Source organism: Typopeltis vanoorti, chromosome 19 (genome assembly GCF_054136105.1).
Source record: "Typopeltis vanoorti isolate ZY-2024b chromosome 19, IOZ_Tvanoo_1.0, whole genome shotgun sequence".
NCBI classification, from domain to species: Eukaryota; Metazoa; Arthropoda; class Arachnida; order Uropygi; family Thelyphonidae; genus Typopeltis; species Typopeltis vanoorti.
In genome coordinates, this window is record NC_143567.1 from 74963700 (window position 1) to 74989846 (window position 26147).

The following is a 26147-nucleotide window of genomic DNA, read 5'->3' on the forward strand; positions in this document are numbered from 1 at the left end:
TTTCTATCTCCACATTTTCTATAGCCCCTTTCCTTTCAATTATATTTAGTTCAGTTATATAATTTTTATCGTTATTCTCCTGATGCTGCTCCAAAAAGTAGACAGCCTCAAGCATTCTACGAAAGGTATGTCAAAATTATTCCTTCCATATTTTTCGTTTGTCTTTAAAATATCATTAATGTCTTAAATAAATTGGAGTAAAAAAAAGCCAATGACAATGCAAGGAGTACTCCTTAAGAAAATAGGCAAAATAGCCATAAATAGTAATATCAATTTTAGAGGAGTAACATAGAAAATTTCCAGAATTTTCTTTAAATTTAATAAATTTAATATCAGTATATCTTATTCTTTGAACACCTTTACCCCTTAAATTGATAATTTAGCTGATTTTGTAATATCTGATTTTCGTGGCTCAGAACATGAATTAGCTTAGTGTAAATAAATGCATGAAAATTTTACATAATGCCGATTCTTTTTAACACTGTTATTTAAAAAATAGAATTATCTTGCAACGACTGGATCATGTGACTTGAGAGCATCATGAAAAGTGAGTCTGGCTCCACATCCACTACTACCCACGTTTTTTTTTTTTTTTTTTGTGAATTTTATTATTTTTCTTCCCTGTTAAATTATTGTTCATGGATAATTTATATAAATTCACCCTTCATTATGAACAATAAACAAAAGAAAACGCAAACTGAGTTGTGATGAGCTATGTTGTGTGCACATTTTAAATTCACCCTAAAGGAAAGCGTATTTCTGTATGATTACATATAATGTGTAGTGAGAATTAAAGAATGGATTACTTTGTTTTGTCAACATAACATTAGTTTTTTTAACACCTATATCAATATTTATATAAAGTAGACCGATACTTGCTGAGTAAACATTTTTCTGCTAATAGATTTAAATTGTATTTTTGGAATCCTGATAATAATAATAAATTCTTGGTTTTTTGTGTGGTCTCCTTTAATTTTATTTCCCCAGTTCCTTCCACAGTTTTTTTGTACCTTTTGTTTTGTATTTCTTTGGGAAAAGGATTACTTAACAGATGTTTCATAATAGACAAAAGCCTCTATATAGCATGTAAGGAACCAGTTGCTACTCCTGATTCAATCTTCAACTATCTGTGGTGCATCCATTTAGTAGTTGCACTTGGATATTGAAACAAACTGGATGGCTGTAATCTGTGTATTACCTTTGCTGACTAATCTGTTTATATACTAGCAGCTTAAACTGACATACATATAATGATATAAATGAATGAATATTACTGAATACTTATAATTAATATTGTGGTTTTCTGTAAATTCTTCAGAAGAGGAGGAAAAATGGAAAAGGCATATTTTTCTTTATAAAAGTTAAATGTTGTTATTTACATAACAGAATACTTTTTGTGTACAAAGCTACTTATAACAAAATTCTTTTTAATTGGGAAAAGTATGCAACATTAAAAATTTATGATTTCTGTTCAAAATTATTATTATTATTTTTTTTTTCTCCTCACCAGCAACAGAATACATGTCCTTGTATCAGAAAACGAAGTTGCTCATTTGCCAGCTTGTGAACTTAATCCAGCGAAAAGTATACATTCCACTCTTAAGAAATACATTCAGGTGAATGAAAATTTTAATATATTTAGTTTGTTTTCTGTTTCATTTTCATTTGTTATTAGTGTTAGAAAATCCAAAACTGTTTAGCATGCATTTCTGAGTTATTGTGATATTATATTTAAAATTATTTTCTTGGCATTAGTCTGGCTGTAGTAGTGTAGGTTAAAAGAAGACTAATAATCTAATGCTGATCATATATGATAGATTATCATATAGGCATGTAATAAGTGATCCTATTTGCTCATTGAAGCACCATCATCTTGCTTATTGGAGGCTGGTTCCACATTTGGTATCTAGAGCAGGAATTTGGACTTCTTTCTCCCCTCAACATGCATTATATACGATTCCCTTCAAGGGCGAACCAAATACAGATTCAAAACCTCATTGATTCAACGGTGGAGTAGTAAAGCAGTTTAACAGGCTAGCTATCAGGTTGTCTGACATATACATCATATACATGTTATCTCCCACATACATCAGGATAGCTAGGACATCAGGATACATCAGGAGGCTTTCCATTCAGATGGTGCATAATCCTTCAGCCACTTAGCTGTCAGATTATGTTGTAGGGAGGCAGGGTAGTGTGGTACACGAGGCACTGTCCTGGCGGGGAATCAACATATGACCTGACTTCTTGTTTTTGACTTAACCCCAACTAGATATAAGAACCAGTAGTCCATTTTAACTGTCCAAATTATATTCTAATCCTTTGTACCACAAGGATGGCACATAATCCATTTGCACTTCTTGAGGATGGCAAATCATTTTGACCTTTTATGACATACCTCATATAGCTTTCATCTGCTGCTCCCCTAATTTTGAAAATCATTGACATCTTTGGCTTTTCATCCTTGAAGCTTGATTTCCTGCAATCTAAACAGTGAATTTATTTTCCTTGATGAATAACCAAGCTAAAAGAGAAGCTAAGGTATTTGCTTATAATAAATGACCTAATGCAAATTGCTTATCTACCAACTAGATTTCCAAACAATACTGTCTGCTCACTCAGTGCTCTAGAACTTTTCCTAAGCAGCTCTCTTTCCAGATATACTATTGAAGTCAGTCTTGTATAAGCTTCCTCTCTGCTAGATGCCCTCACCCAATTATCTGTGAGCCTTCTACTCCTTTCCAGGATCAGACTACTGTTATACTCTCTAAATCCAAATACTTGCTCTGATCTAGTTACAGAAATTATCCATGTTTGAATGAAAACTCATTCTCCCCTCTTTTCAAAATTCCTTTCTGATATTTAACTTCTGATTTTCTAACAAGGGGAGAACTACATTATTATAGTACGTAGCTTGAAGTTTGAAATAAAAACTCCAGCTCTCAGACTGCTGCCTACGTTGAACGCTTATAACATTTGCAAATCATCCATTAAAAAAAATCTGAATTGCACTTCAAAAGAGCTAAATGCAGAAAACTACTTGCTCAAGCATTATGCCTTCTGGTTCCATGTTAAGGCCATTGGGCAGAACATTTTCCATTTTGTGTCCGCTGCTCTCCGTCTTTCTCTCTCTCACACACACACACACACACACCTATCTGGATGGCAGTACTGTAACACCTAAAGACAGTGCTGACCTCTTTGTAACAGTTTTCTCCAATTCCTGCATAGATAACCTTGTTAAATCAACTCCAGCCTCCATGAGGAGCCTCTCCAGCTTACTGAGTAACTATGATGTTTTTAGTGGAGGACCTCAATTTGAATCCTGTCTAGAACATGTAGACCTTTTATAAGGGCTTTTCAGCTGAAGGTAATTATCTGGCCTCAAATAGTTTGACATTTTTTTTATCTTGCAAAATGGAGCAAACCAGCCTTAGAACATATGTGATTCTGATATATGATACTGGCCTCATATCCTTAGTTGCTTCAACTGCAATTCCAAAAACAACTTAATCCTTGCCAGAAACAAGGCCACATCTCTCCTTTTTTGGGCTTTTTGAAAGAAAAAGAGTCTAGATACGAAAAGTTCTTCTGTTCTTGATGGTTTTCCCCAAAATTGCTCTCCAGAAGTAACCCATTCATATATTATCTCTATACTCCATTATATTCAGCTAGCCATATACTTCACTACATAGAAGCTAGCCTGTATTTAGCCCATTCAAAAAAAAAAAAAAAGTCTGTTATAAAACTTAACTCGTCTTCAGCTTGTTGTTTAAGTGGAGAAGATCATTGTCTAGCTACTTAATCATTCACCACCAGTGTTGATTATACCACTCAAAATCCACAACAGTTCTCCTTGTCTCTGTCTTATGGATACAAGCTGTGGAAAGGTTTAAAGTATCCTCTGGTGTTGCACTTGACATTTCCAAGGCATTTTGTAGAATCTGATATAGAAGGTTGGTCAGCAAAATGTCATCTTATAATTTACCTTTGATTCTTTGTAAGAGTATCCAGTTTTCTCTCTAGATGTCCATTGCATATAATGGTGGACAGCATTCTCTTCAGATTTCTTTACCAGTACAGACATATCTCAAAGCTCTGTTATATCACTTGCTCTCTTTCTCAAAAGATCCTCTCTTCATTTGATAAGCCCTGCAGTGACCAAATATCACAAATCTTTAAGATCTTCTACAGCTGATCTACTATGCTTCAATTATGGTGATAACAGCCTGCTGACTTTTAGTACTACCTGTACAGTCTTGTTTTTTTTTTTTTTCTTGCAAAAAAAAAAAAAAACCTTGTTTCATGTCTGCTTACTTCTGATGATGCCAAGCTCATTGGACAAGACCAGATCTTTCTTCTTGGACTGGCATTTACCTCTAGGCTTTCCTGATACAAACACATCTATTGCTTCCTGATTCTAAAAAAAAACAAAAAAAACTTGCTACCGTTTTCTGCTCAAGATGTTACCTGTCCTGCTACTAACTATAAATTCCCAAACTGCTTAATCTTAGAATGTTGGATTTGCCTTACTGTCCAAAACAGGATATTTCAACTAATTAACAATCCTTTTCTCACAGACTTGCTCTAGCGACTGTTTCACAGACTATTTCTGTGAGTTTTCTATAAGTATTTCCTGGACACCATTGTTATAGAACTGGCATCCATCATTATTCTCTTCTACTTTTGCTAGGCCTATAATATAAGTAGCAGCTACCAGTATCCATTAAGTTCAACTGTTAAACCATCAAACCTACTTTTTCCATCCTTATTTTCACTGAAATAGGCCTTCCCCATGAAGGACTATATTTTTAAAGGATTGTACAATTTGGCTATTCAATAAGAATATCAGATTCCTTCTTTATATCTGTGTGTGCATGTACACACACAGTACCAATTTACTACAGGCTCTGAAACATTTTGTGTGTCGGAGTGATATACATGAAATGTGGGCAGCAGTTGCTTTACATTATTATACCCCCCCCCCCATACAGAATAGTTTTATATCACATGCACAGCATACAGGTGTTAATTCATAACAGTGCTTCCAGTATAAACAACATAATATTAAATATATTTTGCTGGATTTCTAAGCATCATCCTCAGAGCACAAAATTACAAATATGAAATGGTAAATAGCACTTAGATAATTGTAGAAACAATTCTACAACTATTTAATTTGAATCAAATTGACTCAAATTGTAACCAAAAGGAACTAATGCCCTAACAAGACACCCTCTATAAGCTGGATAAAGTTAATTCAGAAAACTCAGGCTAATGTGGTCTTAGAATGACAGCCTCCTAGGTCTCTAGTAAATTAATAAATCTTATTAATAATAAATTCCATACTGCATCAGCTGTCACACAGAATAATCCGAGCTGTGTTCAGGGCTTAGGCAAAGAGTCCTGTTTGAGAAGTATATTACAGTCTCCAACACAAGTTTTACTGTGAATGAGGAATACAGAAGGCATGGGATTAACCTTAGAGGTTAACTTTACATAACCAAATGGAATGTATGGGGCTAGATGGGTACTCTTGATATTGTCTTAAAGAGATGGAGGGGTAGAATTGAGATCCTGGGAACTACATAGACTAGAAGGAACAGAGAAGGTTATTTCAGAAGACAAGATGGTGAGCTAGTTGTTTATTTAGAAGATGATTCAAAGCCTCATGGAGCAGCTGTGGTACTGAGGAAAGATCAGGCAAGAGATCTTGTAATCCTGTTAATGATGAATACTTTTTATTAGACTTAAGGCTCGTCCTACCAATGTGCCATTTATGTTTGGATGGAGCACTTGGTGCTCCAGCAGTGGAAGACAAGCATATTTGATGTGCATACTTATCCTGGAGCAGACTGTGGTACAGACACCATCAGCTAGTAAGACAACCTATCTTGTGTGAAGTACCTTGAATATAAGGGACAGAATAGTTTTTCTATGAACGTAGTTGCAGGATGAGTGTGGAGGACATGCAGTATTTGATCTATTTTATGAGTTGTAGTCATTGTTGCAAAAAGTACCAAAGTTCAATAGTAAGAGCTGTATTGAACAAATCGTTACGATGCTGTATGTAATTGTTTTGACAATGCTGTACTATTAAGATGGATGATAGTGTGATTATTTATGTAAGTACCTTCCACTGTGTGTGGGTTTTTTCCTAAGGATCAGCTTCATTCTCTAGTATATACTGGAGCATATATAAAGTTCTCTGTGCACACAACTTGGCCTGCTTTAGACATGCTGGTAGATCTGTTCACTTCTACCTTGAACATAAAAACCGCCTTCATTCATCTATATGGCAAGTCAAGATTGGCTGACCATGCTCTGGACATTCTTTCACAGGAATAAATGAAAGAGGTCAACTGTGTTGCGTAGGGGTCACTATAGGTCTGGGGGACTATTTTTGGAATCAACACCAGTTTTCAAGCATTCTTCCAACCCCAGAAAAGACAGTTGCATTAATTTTCCAAAGATCTGGGAGACTGTCATTCTAAGACCACATTTAGCCCTTTTTTTTTAAAAAAAAATTGCTTTATTTCGCTCTCCAGAGGAGACTAGATAAAAGGACTATGTCTAGCACATTTGTAATTTTGTGCTCTGAGGATGTTAGAAGTCCAACAAAATATTAGTAAAATCAATAAATACCACCAAAGGAAAATAAATTATTTTCCTTTGGTGGTATTTATGCCATTTATTTATGCTTATGGCTATGTGAAACTGGTAAGTGAAGAGTACAATCACAATTTCCAGCAATAAACGATGAAAATCTTAACATATAAAAGTTCATTACATAAAAGGCACAACCAGCTTTCTAAGTCTTTTTTTTTTTAAATAAAGCAAAAGTAACTTGTCATAATCAAGCCAGGGGCAATTATTGTCCTGTAACAATAATTATGACAAGTATGACAAGGCTGCATGTTCTCACAACATAAAAGTAGCTGTATCCTAGGTTTAATTAGAGAGCAGTTGTCTTGTGTGAGAAAACTTGATCTATTAGATGTTGAAAGTTTATTTTTCACTTGGTCAGACTATAATAAATTTAGTTTAATCCTTTATCTAAGTGTGTGTTAGGAGGAGATGACCTTGCTAATGCTTCTGCCTGGTATCTCCACTTGGGCCTGGCTCCCACTGAAGAGACCTCAATAAAGATCGAAACTAGTCTGGGTAGTGGCGCTTTCCTTAATGCATAACATTATACATATCCTCAAGGAGATGTGTTTTGCATTATGGGAGATACTGAGATAGGAGAGATGGTAGCTTGCTCCACCTTTGCAAGGAGTTGCCCAGTGTTGTACCACTTTACCCCAGTCCTGAAGATACTTTCAGGCGCAAACTTTGTTTGCACACACTTGGATAAAGGATTAAACTAAATTTATTATTAATCTATTAGAGGGGAATACTGTTGATACCATGACGAGGACTATGAGAGTGGCTATGAGAATAACGTCTTCATGGTGAGACGGGACCGTGATCTTCTGTTTCCTCCATAACCAGTGCCACACTAACTACAGGAAGTCTATGCTGGAAAGCCAATTCAAGGCCTCATCCATCACTTTGTGGATGTCCTGTAGGCCACCACCATGATTTATACCATGATGCCCTGTTATGAATATCAACCAAACTTGAGCCTATCTATACAGATACAGATTATGAAGCTAATATCTAGTTTCATGGTAAGAATTTTTTTTTTTTTTTTTATCATTCATTCAGCAATAATTGACATCATAGGAGAGAGAAATATTACTTATGCCCGATCTATTATTTTTCCATATTTTTTATTTATTTGCAATCTGTGACTTCAGTGGTTTTGCCATGTGATGTATATCTGAGAAAGATACCTAATTTTTCAAATGCCATCTATGAATGGGGGAATTTCCTGTAGGCCCTTTTCATAATGGACTGAGTTACCCACTTTAAACAGAAATTTCAGGAGTTTAAATAGGATAATTGGAACAAGATCAGGATGAATAATTAGGATATAAATTTAAATGCTGGCATGAAAGTTGCTATGTGGTCATACAGTGCTCATTTTATTCATCTTGTTGATAGTTGCAGTCTTGTAAGGACATCTCTAAATAAAAGCAATGATCTTTGCATTATTATTCAGGGGATTTCTTATGATGTGTAAACAAGTTTTCTTGTGAGAATAATAACCACATGAGGAAATCTTGTTTCTGAATGAAAATTACTTATTTGCTGCCTGTTAGCAATTTCTTTACTGCACACTTGCAAAAATGTTCAAAGAAAGAAAAACCTTTTTCCTCATCCCTAAACAGTAGTATTGTATTTAACACCAAAGTCTGCAAATTACTGATTGTTATCAGATGTCATTTGTACTCAGTAGTGTTGAGTAGAAATGATAATACAGTAATCTACTGTTTATCTGACCCTTCAGTTAACAGAACTGTGAATTCGGATAGTTGAAGTTCAATTACATGGTGCTCTACTAGAAGTCAGTTGACATTCAAGGGTAGTTCATTGAAGGGTCATTGTTTTGAAGGTCAGTTAAACAGTAGATTACTGTAATAGCAATCCAGAAAATCCTGTTTTCTGGATTTCTATCACAATTTTTTTCGACATCCACCTTGCCAGTATTGTGGCTTTAATACAAACATAAATGATTTATGCTACCAGTTACAGGCACATAAGTTGACCCTGCTCTTTCTCACAGCATCTCATAAAGTGAAAATACCACTGTATGATTTGCTGGTTCAGAATTTCCTTGCCACATTGCTGTATTAATTCTTCTCTTGATAACTTACTAAATCATGATAACCTTGATCACTTTGACTAGTTATCTATAAACTTGTCCAGAATTCCAGATCTTAACATTCTAGACTTTTTTTTTTTTTAACCAGCATTTTCAAAATTAACAAAAGTTATCTCAATTGCCCTCTCAGGCTCAACATCTCAAATCCTTTGAGAATCTATGCCATCTATATCTGATGTGGCAGTAAAGAGCATGAAAGCAGAGTCGTCGATTATGATGAAGAACATCTGGCATACTCCTGAGATAGAGATTCCAAAAATCAGTACAGAGCAGAACATTCCCTATCAGGAGGCAAAAAGAAATATAATTACTTGATAATCTTCATAAACTGAGAAGGTTAAAGTAAAAATAGTATCTAAAAGAATATTAACTTGTATGACTGTCCCATCCTCTCTTCAGAATTACATCATTCTTAAATATTACAATTCAGTCTAATTCTCACTAAAACGGATCAAGGAATTTAATGAATATGGTCTCACCTAGAAAAACACACCAAGAAAGATATTATACATTATGCAAACATCGTTCAGTTTAAAAAAAAAAAAAAAATGTATCACTAGCTTAAGGACTTTCAGATAAGAAGATAAAAAAAATTGCAATTTTGAGTTGATATTAAGATTGACATTAATTTATTACACATATATTTATGCATAATTATTTATATTACTTTTAGACAATCTTTGGATTAGAACCACCTCCACACAAACCACATGGAGTGCTATCAATTGAACATAGTGCAAAGCCTGAAGGTGAACATGATGGAATGTGTGTAACTCTTCTTATGTCATTTAAAGTAGCACTAGAAGAGGTTACTGTGCCACGAGAGTATACATGGCTAGAAGTCAGTAAAGAACTTGGAGAAAATTTGCTGAGTCGTGTTGGAAAAAATATGGCTGTTAATTTAAATGTCATTCGGTAAAATCCAAACAAGGTAGAAAATTAATGGTGTCCAGAGGTAATTTAAAATGCCCTTTTTAATTTGCATGTTATGTTGCAAAGTAACATGCTCATAAAGTATCATGTTTTAATCACATTTTAATATGTTAATTAAATTTTAAAAAATTCAGGTATTGAATTTTTTCACAGATTTTAGAGCACCAAAATATTCATTTTTTCATTTGTGATTAGTTCCATGAAATTTCTATATAAATAGTTAACCAAATTATCAAAACTAAGAACAACTTTATATAGGTATATTCAACCTTAAATTTCTTATTTCAGTGAATTTCAAAAATAAAACTAGAATGAAAATTAAAATTACAGTTGACTGTCAAATGTGACTGTTGAATAGTGGGAGTGTTTGATAAGAAGGATAAAATTGAACTTGCAGGTCTTATAAAACTTGTCTGTTTATTGGATTTTGTAATATATTATCTTAAGACTAAGAGAAGTAAATTGATAGTAATACTAGCTGTTATCACCTTTGATCTAAAAATTACAAACAGATCCTGTTTGTTTTTCATCCGATATCTTTGCTAATGTTAACTTTTAGCACCTTGTTAACCTTGATCTTTATAATTTGTTGAGATGACGTTTGCAACTTATAGCTGATTTAGAGTGTCTAGAGGTGTCTTATGGTTGTTTTTGATGACTCATTTATAGGATTTCTTGTTTATCCTATGTAGGCTTTCAATTTTAAGGAATTTTATATACTCCGGTTTTTGATAGTGGTCATTCAGTGTTCTGTTTGTTTAGATTTTATTTTAGAGAATAGGTTACTTGTTTCTATTCAAGCTGCCATAGTGTTATATGTTATATTATAATTTCTTGATAATTCTGCCCCTTTAAGCAGCAGGTAATTTTATGATTTAAAATCTTGTCAAGATTTCTTAAGAGATTGTTTATATGGTCAATATTTGTCATATTACAGTTGGTTTTTGATGATTACTCTGTTGGCTTCAATGAAAATAAACATAACTCACTCCATATTTATTTGACAACCATGAATGGAAAGCTGTAATTTTAACCTGTATTCTAGTCTTTCCCTTTAAAAATGTCCATTTCATTGTGAGACATAACAGTAGTTTATTTACTACTGTTAATTAATTAACAGGTTTGTTTTTTGGTGAATAATTTACATGGTAATAAGCTAGAAAACCTATACAGATATTGAACAAACACCCTGGAAAAATGTAGTTTGTTAATTATAAGTGTACAAAATTATAGCATTTTCTGAAGCTATTTAAGATGTCTTTGTTTTCACTTCAAATTGTGAATGAATGGCAGTATCTAGTTAAAAAAAAAAAAAAAAATAGTGCTGTTGTATCAATAATATGTAAAGAAACAGAAAAGAAAGATGAGAATTATAAAAACATCTTCACTTACAAATAAAGAGGCTTCCTGAAAAAATGGTCTTGTATTTGGGCAGTGGAGAACCTTAATGTCCGTAGCTTGAAAATGGTAATTTCTTCTCTCCCAAAATGAAAATATAGAGGTATTTCTAAGTTTGAAGGATCAGAAGTGAAAAGAAAGCAAGTTTAACAACTTTTTTCAAAACAAACGTCACAAATCTTATGCATAAAAAAGTTTTTTATACAAAAGAAAATATAAGAAGCTACTGAAAAACTACAAAAATAATAAATGCAAATTTGAATATTTCTTAGAGCATTTGAAATTTGACATGCATCCTTTGGTTCATCTCAGTTGAAGGTGTTCCTTAATTGGAACTTTGGCTTTTCATTCTACAAAAACAGATAAACTGAAGATACACATCAAAGTGTAGTAGGCTATGTACATAGGATTAACTATAATATATAATAAATTGACTAGGTTTATATGAAGCCAGCAGATCACTTAACTCAGAATTACCTAATTATGCAAGAATAAGATATAGAGAGACTTATTATTTTTTAAGAAAATATATTCAATAGAAAAACTTGCCAAAGAAACAAAAAAAAAAAGCTATATCAATTCCTACTTATAAAAAATAATAAAGATAATTATAAAAACTGTAGAGTATTTTAAATTTGTGTTATAAATTATATAATAGAATGTCAAATAAGAAACTTGCAAAATATACAGATTTATTCTAACATTGCAGAAGTTTTAGAAAAGGGCATTCATATGTAGTTTCAACCCCCTGTCTTAAAAATGATAGGGGAAGGAGATACAAATCTAGAAATGTTACATTTATAGATTTAGAAAGAAAAAGCATTGAATAAGGGTATAAAAAATTACAAGAAAGACATACCAAATAATATTCTAACAGCTGTTATACACAGAGACAAGGATAACAAAATATAGATAAGATTAAATTCTAAATAATCTCAGAAAGAAATAAAAAAAAAAAAAATAAACCAGTCAGAAGTCTCCTCTACCAGTACTATTTAATATTTGTATATGAATGAAATAACAATAAAATGAAGTGGAAAACACCAACATATAGTATTCAAGTATCATTTAAATCGCATTATTTTTCTTAACAGCCAAATAATAATATAAAAAAATTTTCAATTCATACTGTATTAGACTTAATCATATTGCTTCGGTATTGCAAGATCTAAGTATTAGAGTAGATTTGTAAGCCTCTTCAAAGATATGTAAGCTTTTTAGGTCTCCAAAAGATAGCAGCCTTTCCAGAAATTTCCACAGGTCTATAAAATTTACTGTTTATGAAGATCATCAGACAGGAGAAACTTGGAGTGAACATTACAGCAACATTGCTCATAACAGAAATGAGAATTCACACAACTGCATATCTCTTCTACAATTGATACTGTGGTTTTGGTTGTAGGTTTGAATTGCACAATATGGATTGTAGAATTTGGATTCTACAAATGCAAATTGTGGTTTGGATTTTCTTCCAAGTATGGCATTATAACTACAGTTATAATGCCATACAATCTACTGAAGTGATTCACTTACATGTTGCACCTTAATAGGAACAGGAATTGATTTTGGATATTGTATGGATGTCTTACATCTGATCTTGTAATATGTTAGATCTTAATTATTCTAACAATTACCTGAAAGCAAAATGATGGCAAACAGTTTTTTCCTGCTTCAAAACAACAGTTAATGATATTCTAAAAAAAAAAAAAAAAACTGGGATTATTTATGCCATTAGAAATTCAAAAAAAAAAAAACATAAGATAATAATTATGACATGACCAACTAGTTTACTCTACAAAGTGCAAAGAATATAACTTGATTGGAAACTAAACCATTACCACTATGAAACAATTATGAAAAGAATGAGAAATAGGTTATAAAAAGTGTGTATCATCGCTTTTCTCATTATTGTTGGTATAATTATTTAATTAGCTTTATTATTAAAAGAACAAAACATTTGAGCATCTTACAAAACTCCAAAATATTCGTAGTCTTATAAGACGAAAAAAATTTTTGTCTTATGAGAAGAAAAGAATGGTGTTTTGTCAAACCACCCTTCTGAAAAGTAGCTAAAAATCATAAAATTTATTATTCTTTTTGATTGTCTTACATTGGATATGCTGGTAGAAACAGTGTCAGTTAGTGACATTACTTATAAGCATTTCCCTCTGCAACTACTATGCCAAGCTACAATTCCCTATTTGAAAGAATTTATCACAATGCAAAGAATCTGCAGAAACAATTCATTCACATGATTTCCTCAACAGGAAGGAGGATTGATGGTGTGTTTATATTGTGCCAACAATCATCTGCAAAAACTATGACAACATGATAGTTGAGAGAATGGATGACATGGGCTCTGTTTGCAATTTGTCTTGTTAATTCCATAAATGTTTATACTGTTAATGAGTTAATTTCTAATTAAGCTATATTCTTTGCTTTTATTGTATACACTTTTTATAATAATAATAATATTATTATTATCCTAAGATCCCATGGAGTCAGACTCATCTAGGAGGTCCCTTTTGTCATACACACAGCTCATCATACCATGCCTTAAATGCATTCAAATTCTCTGCAGACACCAACTGATGATGATGATGATAGGTTCTCCATTGAGAATGCAGTTGATGTTTTCGATGTTCTTCTTAGTTTTTCTTTTTATTATTGATTTTCCTACCAAGTTATTCAATTTATTAAAAATACCTTAAAGGCTTGTACTGCTGGGGGGAGGGGGGGTTAGAAGTATAACATTGTCTACATAAAGTAAGGATCTAAGTTGAAAATTTTGAATTTTGACATCAGATTTAATGTAATTTTCTCTCATAATGTGATAAATATAGATAGTATGGGATGGTGTGTATCTTTTGACTACTCTTTAGTTCTAACAGCTGACTTAAAACTTAAGTATAGTTCTATATAGTGTATACTGTATGTGATGCTAATGATACACAGTATCATTAGCATCATTTTGACCAGCTTTCCTCTTTGGTACAATCAATCAAAAATTGCTGTTTTCTCTCCTGTTCTCTTAGATTGTTTCTGCAAATTAGCAAATCCAGTATAATAGTCTCTGTGCTATGAAATGAACATGTAAGTATACATAATTTCCACTTGTGTTTCTGTTTCTTTACATATGAGATAGCCCACAGGCTTGGTACATTTGCTAAGGTGATTCCAGTGTATATCTTATTGGGCATTATATAGTATTAGGCATAGCTGATCATCCAAACAGTTATAATTTATAGTAGCTTGCATTAGCTATCATAAATAAATGCAATTTTTACATATGCTATAATACTAAACAGGAGGTGAAAGAATTGGATCCTTTTATAAAATAAACATCTTAATAAACAGTTTTTATGAGGAAATAATTAGACATTTTGAAGTTGTGTGTATAATGATATGAGAAATACTTTTGTTTGTTTTTTATAAAATTCCATGTTTCACGCCCTTTGCCTTTTTGACAGCACGTCAGTGTGTATCTATATGGTAAAGTGAAATCATACATATAAAACTGTCTAGATATTTATGCAATAGACTATCGTGATCACTGAGCATGCAATTGGAAAAGGAGTGAAACATGATTTGTTTAAATTAACCAGCAAGAGTATTCCTACTGTTGTGATGATACTGCTCTTCCTTGCAAAAAGATATTAATTTGAAGCTGTGTCAATAAGCAGATTTTTTTGTTAATTTTTTTTATTTGATGAAATTGCCTTATGATCTTGCATGAATAAGATGTGGCATAATATGAAATGTGTATATTTTGGATTTAAGAACTAATTATTTTAATGTAATTTTTGAATATTATCATGTACTTTATATACAATATATCTTTTGACAAGTAGAAGGCTACACATTGAATACCTTAAAAGACAACAATAAGAAAAACTGGGTTTCAGAACTTAATGAATAAAATATTAAAATAGCCTTCCATCAAATTACTTAGAATTGTGGAGCAAAATCCTTTCATTACTTTTGTTCCCATTTTGATATTTTATCTTTATCATACCTGATATGTATATCTTAAGGTATGGGTTCTTTCTGTGTATTAACTGTAAATATTTTAATGTAGTATTTATATTATCAATACCTTGTTTCTGTTGTTGTTGATGAAATGTTTTTTAAAAATATATATCATATTTATAATCTGTTAACTGGAATTTTTTTTTTATTATTAAACAGAGTTATTTACTATAAGCATTTATATGAAGTGATGCATTTTAAGAATTACTGAATTTTCTTTTCATAGAGATTTTTTTGTCATTTTTATTGTCACAGCATGCTTTCAGAGGAAACTGAAGTTCAAAAGAATGCATGTTTAGCGTAGTAATTGTGTGTGTGTACACAAATTAGGTGATAATGCACACACTTCTTTTACATAAATTCCTTCTCCCAATGACTGGTAGAATATTTATAGTTTGCCTTTCAAAAATCTCTCATCTATCATTTGGTAAAGATCCAAATGGTGAATATCTCCAAGATTTTTAGGATAAAGTATAAAATTGGCTATTAATATTGCATACAGAATAAATTCATATATATAAAATGATTAAATGGAGAAAATGCACTAAAGTTAAAAAAAACCATTAAAGATAATTTAAAAAGTTTTGTCATTAATGATAGAAAATCTAGACAAATTACCAAAGTTTAGAAATAAACCACATACTAAAAATCATTCAGAATTAATCTTAGTGTGTATTTAATTTAAAGCAAGTGTTATAAGAAATACTATTTTAAACTGAAGCCACTTCAATGTAATTTTATTCGTGCATTTGTAATTTTAATCATTCCATTATAGTAGAATCAGAGCTCCTGGTATATTTAATAGCAGTGGTGTATGTGTGAGAGGTGGGGGAAACAAGTAAACCGTGTGTGTACGTGTGTATTGCTTTGCAAAAATATTCAGATGTCTTTGCACATTTGGGACCACTAGTGTATTAACTACTGTTTGACTATGATTATCGGTATTTATTTCAAGCCATCCTGCTTGAAGAATAAGAAAGCCTCAATGGCTCAAACATTGAAACTTATTAAAATATGCCATCTTTATAAATTTTTCTAATTTTACAACTGATCACCTCTCATAGCAGAGAGGTGATCAGTCGAGTACATTCCTATAAGCAGGTTCTTTGCACTCACAAGTTGGTCAACATAAATGCAACAATTCATTCATCTTCAATTGCTTTATCATTACTTTATTCTTCACATTCACTTTGAATTTTTCCTCTTTTTCATATGGTAAATGCTAATTTGTTATCATAGGCACTGATGACTAGTAGAGATGTTACCTTACCAAATGGAAAGAACGTTGATATATTAATATTCTTAGTTGAATTTCAAAGTACGGATATATTTCTGCAAAGTACATATAGTACTAAGAAAGAAAAATAATGTATAACTTTTTTTTAGCAGATGACTTGCACAATGTCATCTGAGAGAACTTTGTTTCTTCATAAAATATTTATTTACCACCAAACTAGAATAATAATAATAATAATTTGATGCAATTCATTCACAAATATAAGTTGAAGTTGCCAATTTATATTTGTCATTTTCTTGGCATAGCAGAGAGGTAATCAGTTGAGTATATTCCTATAAGCAGGTTCTTTGCGCTCACAAGTAGGTCACTCAATATAAATACAACAATCCATTCATCTTCAATTGCTTTCATTACTTTATTCTTCAGAACTTCAGTAATGGCTGTCACATATTTGTCTATTAAATCCTGATATTTAGGACAAAATGGATTGGAAAAAAAGATAAGAAATTGCTTTATTTTAAATTAGGAAATAATTTCAGATATAAAATAAATTATTAATTACTGTGACACTGATATATTGATTCCAGTGTTAATTAATCTGTTAATTAATAGATTAAATTGATGCCTACATTTTTATCTACAAAATGTAGATTTTTTTTCTTTTGTTTTGCATATTATATTTTAATTTACAATAAAAATACATTTTTTATAATAAAGTCCTTATTTATTGGAATCAATAAAGATTTAAAGAGTTTTTTAAAGATTTTTTTACCACAGAATAATGCTTTAAATACAAATACACGAATCATATAGACATCATGTTTCAACATTTTAACATATAACATTTTACCTGTTACGTCACTAACAGGTAAATCATAATTCATAACTTATTTTAATGGTATTACAACACTAAACTAACTAAATTATAAATAAATATGTTTATTACTGGCTTATATGTCGCTCGATCTCAAACCAGCATCTTCAAATCACTTCACAAGTTTCAGTCAACATGGCAATGAGTAAGTGAAACAATTAGAATTGTAACAGACAAGATCTAAAGTCCTATTTTGCACCAAATATATATTAACCTAACCTAAGTATATTATTCAGGTTAGGTTAACTGAAACATGTAATGTGCTCTGAATATGCTGGTTTGAAATCCAGTGAAATATAAGCCAGTTAATAAACATCTTTTTTGATAATGTATTGATGTGGTGTTTTAATATCATTAAAATAAGTTATGAATAAAGCTCCACACCTAAACTTGTCTATTAGATAGATTAATCGTAATTTAGTTTGTTCTTTTTGGAAATTGATTGCACTGCATATGCCTAGAAGTTTTTATAGTTTAGTACATAGTTGAGGCAATTTATGAAGCATTCATCATACAAAACTTGATAATGATTGATAAAAAATTATCTATCTTTATCATTCTTTAACACAATTTTGCTAACTTTTTTTTTCCCCTTGTAGTTACTTATTGCCTATCAAGCTCCACATACACTTTTTTTGAGAAGTATGAATTGGAATCTTAAGGATTCCAGTTCAAAATTCATTCAGTTAGAATTATGATGGGGCAGGGATGACCAAACAGGTACTACATGCTGTTGAAATATAATTTAAAAAATTGCTCATGTAACCATAATAATATGATAATCTGCATTTATTTCAAGCCATCCTGCTTGAAGAATAAGAGAGTCCCAATGGCTCAAACATTGAAACTTATTAAAATATGCCATCTTTATAATTATCTGAATGGTTGTGCCAAATAGTTTTTATAAATTTTATCAATCAACTCTCTGAGCACCTAGATTTGATAAATTGGAACAAATAGAAATTCTTCCCATGAAAGTATTCAGAAATTCTTTGCAGAACTTAAGTTTCCATATTTTAGTGTTTTATTTAAATATGGACATTTATACAGTAAACCTCTGAAAGCTTTTTCTGCTCATTATATGTATATGTACCTGGTAATTTTCATTTTTCAGAAACCAAAGCTGAGAGCAGCTTGCATAGCTAACTACCATGAATTTTATTTAAACATTTTTTTTAAATCTTTTTTTTATTAAGTAGCATGTACTGTGTAGTTGTGCACACATGTATATGTGTATATATAGGTTACAATGTGAAGTAGTTAAATATTTGAGGAATTTAGTGCATTTAAATTGAAAAAGAGCATCACCATACACATTTAAGTGATCAGTGCAAGAACTAACACAATGAAGTCCCTTTTTTCAGATTTTTAAATGCAAAACAGTACTTCATTTTAAACTATCAGCTGCTTTGTAAAAAAAAAAAAAAAAAAAAAAAATACTCTGCAAAGTTTTATTTAATTTTAATTATAGCGATTATAATGTTGCACAAATCTGGTTAGTTCTTTTGCTAGATGGATGAGGAGGAGTAGTATTTATCAATAGATTTCATCCTAATGTTTTATGAATTTTTGTAGATTTATCCATTGCTTTGATTCTTCTAGGGAAATAAAAAAAAGTATCCTAATACTCAAAAATTTTTAGAGTAGAGGTATGGAAGATAAAATGGAATGGTGAAACAATCATATTCAAGATATGTTTAATTATGCATTTACATTGCTTTGGTTTAGTGTTTCAAGAATATTTTTCTCCTTTGCTTCCCCCTTCACTGACTAAATGCTTGCTGTGCATTTGAAACTGATTTTTATTAAATAATATTTAATAATGATTTTGAAATTTGAAAGAAATAAAATTAATGTAACTTAATTTTATTCTAACAAATACTATATGTTGAAGGGATGCTTGCACCTGTTAAAGGGAAGTCAAATGATATTCTTATGACAAGAGAATTACAAAGTTAGTAAATCTACTTAATGATTGTAGTCTAGTTATTCATTTTCTGTATTCTGTTTTTTTGGTCAAACATTTCAACAGAGACAAAAAAACTTTGGTTTAATTTGTTCATTTAATAGCTTTAAGTTCTTATATATTAATTACATTTTAAGGCATCATTGTGATTAGTTACATCATGTACAAAAATCAAAACATGATACTGTTTCCAGTTATTTGCATTCCTTCAATAAAAGGAAAAATTAAAATAATGCTGCCAACAGAGAAATCCACAATTAAAAAAAAAAAAAAAAAAAGTGACAGTAATGTTATTGAGAACATATTGCAAATTCTTATTCATTTACTTATTCATTTCTGACAAAAGCTCAGTTGTGAAGCATTTTATAAATAATTTATTCCTGACTTCACATATTCCAAGGACAGTTTTCTTGTCCAGTGATGATTGAAAGTGATCACGCTATTTTCACCTATATAGTTTTTCATTTGGGTGTTTGCGTTAGTATTGTGTGGAAGTTGCATTTTTCAGATTGTTTAACAGTTATGAAATGACTTCCCTTAATTGGGCTATTTATGCTCTATTTATTTATCACTGAGTGTGCCTTAACTAAGCACTTGGAAATATATATATGACTCAGTATTACAAACTTATAAGGACCAAAGGAATGATTTATGTTGGAATGTTTGATACAGTAAGGAGTTAATTTGATTAGGTTTTTATATTTTAATACTTGTTAAAATAAATGCATTCTCATTTAGACACCTATGTTACTTTTTTGTTTCTTCCTGTTTGGTTACAATGTATATTATGCTTGATAATAAACTATATTGTTTTAATTCTATATCTCCAGGTTTAAGTATCTAGTAACTTTGAGTTTAATAGAAAATATGACTTCTTTCGCATTCATTTAACTGTGGTATTTTCTTAAGTTTGGCTCCCACTAATGAGACTTCAATAAAGGATGACACTCATCTGGTTAGTGACCCTTTTCATGATGTTTTTGCATGATGGGGAAAGTTTATGAAAGTTTATTTTTCACTTGGTTAGAGTATAATAAATTTAGTTTAATCCTTTATCCAAGTGTGAGCAAACAAAGTTTGCGCCTGAAGTATCTTCAGGACTGGGGTAAGGTGATACAGCACCAGGTGGAGCAAGCAACCTACTGGTGCTGTATCACCTTACCCCAGTCCTGAAGATACTTCAGGCGCAAACTTTGTTTGCTCACACTTGGATAAAGGATTAAACTAAATTTATTATTGCATGATGGGATACTAAGTTGATGTGAAGTCAACAGCCTCTATATACAAGTAGGTTGTGAAGTTACTTCACTTAAGTTTATGCTTCGGTATAGGATTAAAACAAGAATATAATTTCTTGTCAAGTATAATATACATTTTTTTAGTAGTGGGGGCTGTGGTCCTATGAGCAACTTTAGTTTCTATCTAGTTAAAATTTTTGAAATTGTTTTTGCCTATTGGGATAAAACTTTCTTCTTGTATAGTATTAATATTTTCTTTGTATCTTTCTTTTGATCAGATTTTTTAAATATTAATCACCACTTTCACCAGAACTTTTCCATGGATGCTGCATTATAAATATTTACCCATATAGCTAATGATAGTAAACTACTTCCTTGTAATGTTGAGGAATTTTTTTTAAAATTTCCCAATGTGCATTGTATTGTCAATAAACTTGAGAAGTTGAATATATGACAAACTTTAAAACAATTGCATATGATAATTGGAAAAAAGAAAAAAAAGTATATGAATTATCTTGTTATAATTTTAAAATGTTAGCTATTCACTTGTTATTAATAGCCTTGAAAGCAGTTTTATATTTTTGTATCTATAAAGATGTCAGTTGACATTTTGTTTATAATGTTTATAAGTTGGCTTGGGTAATAATATTTGTTATATATTAGTCTTCTGTTAATAAAATTTTTATTTTCTTGAATGGCTGTAAAATTTTATTTCATATTTTTTTTGTTCATTCATTCATATTTTCAGCATTCAATAAAGAATGTAGCAAATATACTTCCATACTTGACAGCATACCTAAATAATTTACCATGTCAAATAACTTTTTTTTTTGTTGATATTTATTTATTTTTTTAATGGCTGGTAGTTGCACTTTAATGTAAAGTAAAATTTTAGAGTACATTTTTGTACAGTTGTTAGAAACGTAGATTGAATTAATCTCAAATCATGCCAGTCGATTTTTTTTGGGTTATAATATTTTGAGGTGCCGAATCTAAACTAGCAATCAAAAAAAAAAAAAAAAAAATTCCAATGTGTGTATTTTTTATGGCATGGAATTTTTCCCTGGCACAATTTACAAGTCAGTAATTAATTGTCCTTTTGCAGCTGTTGTAATCCAAGTATCAGTTTGAAAATGATGAACATAGTTGGAACATGCCTAACTCTGACTTGCCATCAAACAATACTTATTACAAGTTCTCACTTGCGCTCAGATATCTCCAAATCATTTATTTCTTTGCTACATGCATTTAATCGTTACTGGCTGGAAAAAAAAACTTCAGACAGCTTTTATTATTTTTGAAGGTTGTTTACATACACATATTTACTGTGTTATAGTTGGTTTACAAGTAACCCCAAAAAAATTACTCCCATTTGTAAGGACTGCATACTTTCATTGTTTTGGATGTGAAATAAAGGACTACGATAATTGGATTCTTGATTATCGCTGCATGCCTTTTGAAATAATTTGACTTGATGAATCCATTAAAAGGTAAGTATATGACTTTTGTGGTGCCAATGATTTGGAAAGAACCATCATATAATAATAGACCTCTGTGAATCAGTTTCTTTGGATTTTCTTAGAAAAACATTTGATGTATTTAGAATCTGACATAAGACAGTGCCTCATTCTTTAGCTCTTCCAGCACCTTTCTCATGAGAAATATAGATGAAATGCATATGTAAGTATGTATGTATCATTTCCATGGGCTGCTGATTGGTCTAAATAATGCTTGGAGAATTTAACTGAATAGTAATAGCCAAAACATCTTGATATATTAAGTTCCTCCTGTCATAATTTAGCAATAACACAAAGGTTTGAAAAGAATTATAAAAAAAAAGAGAAAATCTCACATAGGAAACTATTGCAGTGGAATTTTTGCTTAAGTATCATTAGGCATCGTCAGTACAAGATCACAGAATGACAAAAATTAACAGACAATTCTGAAAAGTGCCACCTGAGTAACTAATGTGTAGAAACTGTGAAAGTTTCATAAGTTGACTAGAGATTTCCCCGAGTTGCCTTAGTGTGGACTACTTAAAAGACATAGGCAGTGGCTAAGCATCTATATATTTGCCTTTTATTAGTCCATTCTGACAGCTGTTTTGCACTGGTTGGTTCTCTTCAGAGACCAGGCAGGCAGAAACATTAAGAGAGCAAAAACGCTTATTCATACTAAGGAACTTGCAATGTCAGAGAAATGTATTTTCCATAAGCGATTCTCAGTTGGTGCTTAAAAGTAATTACTAAAATAAAGAGCCAAAAGACTTCTCTGAAATTTCAAGTTCCTTAGTACTGAATGAGAGTTTTTGTTCTCTTACTGCCTGGTCTCTGAAGAGAACCAGCCAATTCTAAACAGCTGTCAGCTAGTGAAACCTTATCAAAATGGACTATAAAAAGTGAATATATATATATATATATATATAGACGCTTCGGCACTGCCTATGTCTTTTAATTAGTCCACACTAAGGTAACTCAGGGATGCGAGGAATGTATTATCCCAAGCTCTCTGGTCAACTTACGAAACTTTCATAGTTTATACATTCGGCTTTGAAATAATACTGGATCTAATATCCACAATTCACCCAACTGAAGCCTTTCATCTCTTTATTTAGTAATTAAGACTTTGTCTACAAGAACACAAATCTTATATTAAATATATTTTTTCAGTTAAATTAGGTTTTGTCTTTTCCCTGCCCAGGTGATTTCATATTGAGATGTTACTGTATCCAGTCAGTTACCATTTAGTTACAGAAAACTTAAGACCATCATATTCACTTGAAATGATGCAGGATTTTGCCTTACTAAACAAATGGGATAGAATTCCAAATACAGATGCCTCTTATTGCATCATATCAAAGTACTGAAAATATCCAAATCCCTATCAATACCAAAGTGCTAAAAAGTAGTCATCTGAAATTTTGAGACCCTGTATTGCATGACGACTAATTGCTTTGAAGATAGGCAACTGTATATTTTGTGACAAAAATTAAAAATGTTGCAAAGTCTGTTACACTGTAATTTTTTAATTACTGTTTTTTATTTTAGAAACACTGCTCTAATGATCTAAATCATTATTGCTAAAGCCTTAATGTCTTAAATTGAACCTGACAGCAAAATAGAGCCAGTTTATTTTGATATGATGGGTTCCACCAAATTCCAAAGATGCAGAGTGGGGGATCGAGAATTGTTGACTGAAAAGAACAATCTAGTAAGTCGCAAGATGCATTTAATTGGGCATGTAATGGATGGCAGCAGCAGTAGTGCTAGAAAAAATGTCCCAGACTATTTGTGCCACAGTCTTGCATTGTTTTGCCACTTTAGCTAGCTTTTTTTTTTCCCTCCTTTCCCTAGGTCATCTGATTTATACTCCATTCTAGATAGTATCACAATGCTATATGTTCTCCCACACAGCTCCCCTGGTTGTGCCTGTTGGTCAATACCATCAGTCCATCTGTGTCAACTTGTTTTCTGCTAATTAGCACTACTTTCTCAGGATATAAAACTACTGAATGTGGCCATCAAAGCAGAGCAACAGTTTCAAAGATATGTTTCCCAGCCTATCTAGTTCCCACTATTAGTATCTGTTCAAAATCACTCAGGTCACAACCTTTGCCTGTTATCACACATCTCACTGGCACAATCTAATTATAACTAATACTCTCCACACACTTTATTATCATTTAGCTTGACTTGGATTTTGACTTTTCCTCCTAGAAACTGGCATTTCATCTCAGAAAACAGGTAAACCCCAGAAGAATACATGCAATTTACAGACTCAATATGATGGCTTTGTAATCCAATTTGGGCCATAATTGCACACAAAATATTTTTGCCTGTTTGTGTACACACATGTACATTTGATGATTCATAAAGACCTCACTGAAGAGCGTATGAAGTTTTTTTTTATTTTTTATTATAGGCATTACAAAAAGTTCAGAATTCAATATGTTCATCTGTGTTAACATGGAAAATATCCAACTATTGAAACTTCTGTAAAATAACATTTAATAAATAAGAGTTTTGCAAATGCATTCATTTTCATTTAGTATTTGTGAATGTGATAGTATGTGTTGTTATATTGATGTTTCTATGTGATTTATGCTTAATTAGTTGTTTACTTAAATCTATCCTTTCTTATCTAAAACCTTATACAATCAAAATCCTACCGGCTGCTCTATTGTTAAATATTTATCTTTTGTGATTTATTCACTTGCTTTAATCTTATTCTTATATCTAGGATTGTTTCCTCTTCGGATACTGGCAAATTTATATTTTGCTGCGCCAGCCAGTATCCTATAGCAGAAAAGATCCTTGCTCAGGGAGACAATACTAGAGTCTGAAGATTACTTACACAATATCTTACTTAAACTGCCGTATAGATTTAGATTATTGCAGTCGTGACCTAAATCTATTATTATATTCACTCTCTAAATCCTTCCTGCCAAAATAGGTTCTATTTTTATAAGTGGAAATTTGGAATCGTAATCAGGCATGACTCAGGTTCAGGTAAATATGACATGTTTATTGGAATATCTAAAACACAATACAAAATTCATACACTCAATTATGTTCAGTACTAAATAAAACTCGAATTAAGAGGTTAACACTCTCTAAATTAATTAAATTTTATAAAGCATGCTAAACACAGTAACTGCATATTGGGATAGATAGCAAATGATATGAAGTTAAGCTAAATACCTTTCAGTAGTATTACTAGCAAGAGAAAACTAACAAACATTCTAATGTTACTGAGATACTAAATTCTACACTTCTTATTGCATCAAGTTAATCCCATCACATACAAAAATTACAAAAGATCTCTTCCAAACAATTCTTCTTACTCTCAAAGGAGGTTAACTTTCTAAATAGAGACTGTCCACAGAGTTCTTTAGAATACAGTTCTTAATTTCACATTCATAAACAATCTTCTCTCTTCTAATGAACTTTCACACAAAATTAGAGTAATTGCACCTTACAGAGCTTTTTCTGCATTGTTCTGCACCACGTGTATGTCTGGATACTTCTCATCTATTGGCTGTCCATATGCCAATGTAGGGGTTACGCTATCTTCATTCCTTCTGCCGAAAACGGACTCAAATCTTTGCGTTTCAGGAACAACTCGATGGGGCTTTTCAGCGATGACTTGATTCTGTTAGGACTGGAATTTTTATCTTCAGCTTTGCATAGAATCCTACTTCATTTTAAGAACGCTCGCAGTCCAACATCTTATCACAGACTTCACCCCCCCCCCCCCATTCCTTATGCGAAACTGCCCGCTAATTTCCGAACCATCAAAACAGGAAAACGTTATGACCAGAGAGAGTGTTTCGATATGGGCTCAACCCCTTATATTATTCTATAGAGCGCCCTCTTTTCCCTTTTTGTACACGGCCCTTATCTTTTCACCCTTTTGGGTTCATCCTTCGCTTTTACGACGCTGTTATACTTGGATTCACAGAATACATGGCAACGTAATTTTCCGAGTAAGCTATAGCCGCTAGCATTACGCTGTACACGTGTAACTTTATGCCTTCCAGGAATTATTACTTAGCAACTTTTTAGATGACTCACAGTAAATTTTACATAGCTTTAAGTGAGGCTTAAATTTAAATCGGATTATCTCTCTTTTTCGACATACTTAAAAATGAAATCTTAATATAATCACATCAGCTTAAATATAAGGCACTTGAATAATGAATA

General features: G+C 31.6%; 1 protein-coding gene across 1 annotated transcript in view; it reads left to right on the forward strand.

The window, feature by feature from the left end:
- Positions 1–9834, forward strand: part of LOC150096251 (8-oxo-dGDP phosphatase NUDT18-like) — a 69277-nt gene extending 59443 nt beyond the window's left edge. The window contains exons 5-6 of the mRNA XM_090409320.1: positions 1511–1616; positions 9444–9834. Coding sequence (XP_090265446.1) covers positions 1511–1616; positions 9444–9689 — 352 coding nt within the window. The 3' untranslated portion in view covers positions 9690–9834. The remainder of the gene's footprint in view (positions 1–1510; positions 1617–9443) is intronic.
- Positions 9835–26147: the final 16313 nt, after the last annotated feature.